The following is a 5,966-nucleotide window of genomic DNA, read 5'->3' as shown; positions in this document are numbered from 1 at the left end:
AATACATACAGTCATGAAAAGGTCTATCTTTAGAGTCTCCAATTGATGGTACATCTATCCATTTATGACATATAATGCAAAGACCCAACTGTAATGATGGGAAAAGTGGATGGAAAGAATAGGACGACCAGCAGCAAGGTGGAGGCGCTTAATGGGAACACCTTTGAAAGACTGAAGGATCACTTTGGGGAAAGATGGTCTTGGAGTAAATCTCCTCCTGCTTGAGCAGGGGGCTGGACTAGAAGTCCTCCAAGGTCCCTTCCAGCTCTGTTCTGTTCTGTTCTATCCATGTGCTTGCTAAGAGTCAACAATGATTTGATGGCACATTATCCATCCATTCCATCCATCCATTCATCCGGAAGGAGACAGATCGCGTCCGAGGCTGCATTGATTTCTCTCTCTCCTCTGAAAACAATGCCAAATAACCACGGAAATGTAAGCGATGCGAGAGATGGAGACTCCATTGGCACAACTCTGCCCGGACTCTGCAAAAATAAATACAAAAAAAGTCCGACTGAAAAGAGATCAGATTTAGGCGGCTGACCGAGCTTGGAATGTTGGGAAATGTAGTCTCGGGAGCTCAAGCTGGGAAGGTAGCCTAGGCAACCGCCGGTAAACAAGATGGCGGCGCCTGTCTGAAACCTCCGGAGGGGTCGGTGAGTGCAGGCTGGGAGCGGGCGCTCTCTCTCCCCCCCCCATATTCCCACCTGACAAGGTTGCCTCATTCCGGCGAAGGACCTCCAGAAAAATCCCCGGTGCCCCCCAAAGCTAGCAGGGCACGTTGGTTCTCCTCCTAGCGAGGCGGTTTCCCCTGGGCTCGGTGGGGCTGCGCTACAGGCAACGGAGGTGGGGGGGAGGCTGCAGTTGGTGGGGCTTCCCCCCTTGGGCCTGCAGGTCACCAGTTGGACCCCAAGCCTGTTTTGCAAGGAAGGGTTGGCTTCACACCATGTGCTGAACTGTAAACCTGGGTTATCAAAATTGGGTGGACTGTTTGTTTATTTGTTTGATTTTTATAGCTTCCCTCCTCACTTTTACAGGTAGTCCTCAATTTACAACAATTAATTTAGTGACTGCTCAAAGTTACAATGGCAGTGAAAAAAAGTGACTTATGACCGTTTTTCACACTTACAACTGTTGCAGCATCCCTATGGTCATGTGATCAAAATTCAGATACTTGGCAACTGACTCATATTTATGACGGTTGCAGTGTCCTGGGGTTATGTGATCATCTTTTGTGACCTTCTGACAAGCAAAATCAACAGGGAAGCCAGATTCATTTAACAACCGGGTTACTAGCTTAACAACCGCATTGATTCATTTAACTACTGTGACAAGAAATGTCGTAGAATGTGGCAAAATTCACTTAACAAATGTTTTGCTTAGCAACAAAAAATTGGGGCTCAGTTGTGGTTGTAAGTTGAGGATCACCTGTACCTTACTCTAGGCAGCTTACATTAAAATACAGGTATGTCTCAGTGCAATCAATGAATTCCACAAAATGGTTGCTTGATTCAAAGTTGCATGATTCGAAGTGATATTTCTATGGAACATGCGGTAATGGGCTTCAGTTTGACCGACAAGGGCAAAGAAAGTAGCTAAACTTAAACATTTACATGTTTATGAATGAAATATGTATTCCACTTAAAGAGGACAAATGTATATCCAAAGAGTATTTCCTGCATTCTGCTGTAGTTCTTCATAATGAGCTTCTTCTTTTTGGAGTTGCCTTTGAAATGAAACTTCCGTCTCTCTGTTGTGCACCATCAATTAATGTCTAAAATCCCAACAGCATCTGCATGTGCTAAGTGCACATGCAGATGCTGTTGGGATTTTAGACATTAAATGTGACCTGGTATCAATTTATAAATCACACTAAATCAAAGTTCGCACTATTTGAACTTGCACTAATCATGACCTGCCTGTAAATAAAATATATAAAATAAATTATCATTATTATAATTATAATTATCCATACAACCAGGATATGAGCTGATGCCCTGGGTCACAGGCTCGGGCATGAAACCAAGTTTTCAAGACCATGTGAAAGGGCAACAGGGACAGGGCCAATTTAATGGGGGGGGGGAAAGATGGTGATATTCCATTGGGCCATGGCAGAAAAGCGTCTCCTTTAGGCCTTGGCAGCTGACTCCTTAGCTAAAGGTACCCAGTTGCTGGGCTTGCTTAAGGTGGTCTGTTCTCATAAAACATAACCTTGACTTTACAAGGCTCAGACCATGGCTGGGTCCCTGGAAGCATGTGCTGAAGCTTAAATTCCCCCATGGCTTTCTCATCTAGCCTAAGAAATTGTCTGAACCCAGCCATGGAGTCCCCCTGGTCTTAATAAGGAGCTTCACCTCGGGATAAGGATTTTGAATAAGGTTGATCTGGCCTTGTCTGGGAGCTCTTTAGAGGTGTTGGATCGTGGGAGCCTGTGGAAGTTGAGGTCCCACGTTTGGTGCATGCAAGGATGGGGAGCGTTGTATTCGGCTGCAGTCCCATGCAAGAGTAAGTCATAATATCTTCAAGAAAGGCCATGCAGCTGTCTTCAGTTTGGTGCTGAGGGGATAAAGTAACTTCTGAATATGTGGATGGATTGCATTGTAATTTATTTCTTATGTGAACTGGAATGGCCTTCCACATTCCGATACTCTCCAAATGTGTTGGAATTCAACATCCATCATTCACAGCCAACATAGTCAATAATGATCTAAGGCAAGGGTAAGCAACCTTGGCTCTTTTATGACTCGTGGACTTCAACTCCCAGAATTCCTGAGCCAGCATGGCTGGCTCAGGAATCCTGGGAGTTGAAGTCCACGAGTCATAAAAGAGCCAAGGTTGCCTATCCCTGATCTAAGGGATGATGGGAGCTGTAGGAGCCACCAAACTGGCAAAAGCTGGAATCAAGTCTACCACTCAGTGGGCTGATACTGCTTCAAACAGAATATTGCTCATGTTTATCTTCTGCAGAGACAATTATACTTCAGGATTGCCTGGCACTACTGTTAATTCCTTTGCATTCCAGTGTGTATTCATGTGTTGTAATCATGATATAGTTCACCTGAGGATATTTTTTGCTGTTTTGAGCAAACGGAGGATAATTTTACACGATGGTCTCCGAAAGTAAAACATGTTAACCTCTTTTCTCCACCTAGGAATTAAAACTGTCTTCAAGAAAAAATGTCATCTCCTTTCTCTTCTCTCAGCAAGATTCGTAGAATGCCACTTCAGTTGCAGCCAACAGAGTAAGTGAGGGCTTAATAATAATAATAAAGTTGGAAGGGACCTTGGAGGTCATCTAGTCCAACCCCCTGCTCAGGCAGGAAACCCTATACCATTTCGGACAAATGGCTGTCCAGTCTCTTCTTAAAAACTTATTGGAGGAGACCATCTAAATCTGTGGTAGAAAAAAATCCCATATTTTGGCTTCCAAATATCACAACAATCTCTCTTTTGAATGAATAAAATGGCCATTAAGCTTCTTCCAGTAGTGAGAGCATTACATAGGAGAGATTAAATGTTTCTAATACACTTAGTTTTATTCAGTTTTACCTCAGTTTGCAACTATTAGCCATGGCGTTTTATATCTCTGTTTCTTCCTATTTTAATGTTACGTATTCATACAGGAAATCCTAAGCACTTCTTTGAATTATGCATATGGTCTAACTTACTAAAAAAAAGAACTAAAAGAATAATTTGTATGGCAAATGTGATATACAGTATTTGACAGGATAATTTAAATGAATTTCCTCTATTTTTTAAATTGTTTCTCCCATTTGTTTCTGGATTTTAGGAAAAAGGCAATACCACTCCAGACAAATATCCAGAATGGTAAATTAACAAAGATTCACACCTTTTGTTTTAAATACTGCTTGTAAACATTGTAAGCTACTCTTATAGTTTTAATGATCCACAGGAATATTTTCACATCCCATAAAAATTCATAAAAATTGCTTGTGTTTAAATACCATATTGTTAATGTTATATATTTCTATAAAGATTTTAAAAATCTACTAGCAAACAAACCATGCTACGAAAATAATCTTTGGGGCATATATAGGAAATATGCAACTAAGAAAGTTCTGCTTGATCTGACCAGTTGATTTGATCTGATTGTCTATTACAGCCACATAGATAACAATTAGCAAGAGAAAAAAATGGTAGCTGCAATTAATCAATGCTGTTTTATGTGTTACATAGTTAATGCTGTTTTAGTGCGTTACACAGTTGTCCTGGGGAAAAAAAATCAGTCTTCCACTTTGTTACATCGGTCAGTGTGGAGAAATGATACAATTGATACCATGGGGCAATGGATATTTCTTTCTAAACAGTGGAATCCTTGGTGTTTTCTGAGCTTGATTGTTTTCTTGCAGACGTTTCATTACCCAACTAAATAACATCATCAGTGCTAGAAGAGAATATCCTAGGCTTGCACTTGATAATAGTTTATCCTTTGATTCACAGAAGATGAAGCTGCTATGATGGATGAAATTCTAGGGCCAGGAGCTCAAATTCCAGTACAAATTAATTTGCCTTCTTGCTCAAATGGAGCTACAGCACAATCATCTATGCTTGGTATGAGTCAAAGAACTGGACATAGAAGTATATAACTGTACTGGATAATGCTAAGCATTTACATTAGTCACAGTCTCACTTTGCAATGGATAAGAGTAAACTTAATCATAATTCACTATATAGCTTAAATAGCTGACTCAGAGTTAATGAGTCCTGTGTTCTTATCCTAAGAATACTTTTTGGTTCCTTATAGATTTGGACCCGAATTTGGATTCCTAAAAACCTCTATTTGGGGTATAGAAAAAAAAAAACAATAAACAGCCCCTCTCCCCCAAATCAGATTGGTTCTCCTCAAGGAAGTGACCTTACAGTACAGACAACATAGCAAGTCTTCTGGAAGTATGCCCCATTTTTGAACAATACAAAGTGTCCTTAAACCGATTGTTAGTATGAATTGTCCTCACATTCTGCCGATTTCACGTCTTCAGGGAATGCTCCGAGTGATATGGAGTTGATGACTTCTATGATGCAGAAGATTGCTTCTTTGGAGCAGAAAGTCAAGAGCCAAGCACAAGCCATCCAAGAGAAGGTGACAACAGAACCAGTGCAGGAATTGCCCTTGACCTATTCGTAACAGTTCAGACTGGAAACGGTTGAAATTTTGTTAAGATTTCACTTACCATTTTGTTATTTTTAATTTTTTATGCTATTTTTTTTGACCAGTTTGTAGTACATACGTATCTCATTAGGAGTCTACCGGATAAACAGCAAAATTAAGTAGAATCATAATTACAATAAAAATAGTATAAAACAAGTAATGTAATAAGATCAAAACAACACATTAAAAGAGACCAGAGAGTAATAAATGTAGAGAGTTTGGCACAAGATATGCAATTAAAAAAAACCTTGTATGCTAAAAGGGCATTACTCTATAGATGCTGTTAGATTGGTATGTTTGGAGTTAATACTCAGAAATGGTTCCTTTGACAGAGCACTCAGGGAAGATTGCAATCTTAAAACCTGAATAGATATACTTGAAAAGAAGTACAGGTAGTTCCTTGACCTATGACTTTAATTGGGACCAGGAATTTGATTTTGTGTTGTTATGGTTATAAGTCAAGGCACTACATAACCAGAAGTAATTTTCTGATTTTGTTTGCAGTAGTTATTAAGCAAACAAGATGATTGTTAACTGAATGGAGGGGTTATTAAACAAATATGGAGGTTGTTAAACAAGTGAGGCAATTGTTAAGCAAACTCATTCTTTGAATGGGCGTTTTTTTCCCCATAAATGGGCAAAAAACATCATGAATCAGTCACATGACCATGGAATGCCATGCCTAGTTTTAAAGCTTCTGTAGAAGAGCAGGCAGGACTAGGGGGTGGAGTTAAAACATGTCGTTAGCTTAGAATCCTTATGTATCCACAAACGCCCCAAGTCCAGCCCCCCTTGA

General features: G+C 40.1%; 1 protein-coding gene across 1 annotated transcript in view; it reads left to right on the top strand.

Annotated features, from left to right (window-relative positions):
- Positions 1–620: 620 nt before the first annotated feature.
- The window catches only part of UBXN11 (UBX domain protein 11), a 26,542-nt gene continuing 21,196 nt past the window's right edge, over positions 621–5,966 (top strand). Inside the window, exons 1-5 of the mRNA XM_015824930.1 lie at positions 621–656; positions 3,153–3,242; positions 3,791–3,828; positions 4,462–4,572; positions 5,001–5,142. Coding sequence (XP_015680416.1) covers positions 3,178–3,242; positions 3,791–3,828; positions 4,462–4,572; positions 5,001–5,142 — 356 coding nt within the window. The 5' untranslated portion in view covers positions 621–656; positions 3,153–3,177. The remainder of the gene's footprint in view (positions 657–3,152; positions 3,243–3,790; positions 3,829–4,461; positions 4,573–5,000; positions 5,143–5,966) is intronic.

The sequence above is a fragment of the Protobothrops mucrosquamatus genome, unplaced genomic scaffold (genome assembly GCF_001527695.2).
Source record: "Protobothrops mucrosquamatus isolate PMUCROS unplaced genomic scaffold, P.Mucros_1.0 scaffold_197, whole genome shotgun sequence".
NCBI classification, from domain to species: domain Eukaryota; kingdom Metazoa; phylum Chordata; class Lepidosauria; order Squamata; family Viperidae; genus Protobothrops; species Protobothrops mucrosquamatus.
The sequence above is the reverse complement of the archived record's forward strand: the minus strand, read 5'-3'. Positions and strand labels throughout refer to the sequence as shown.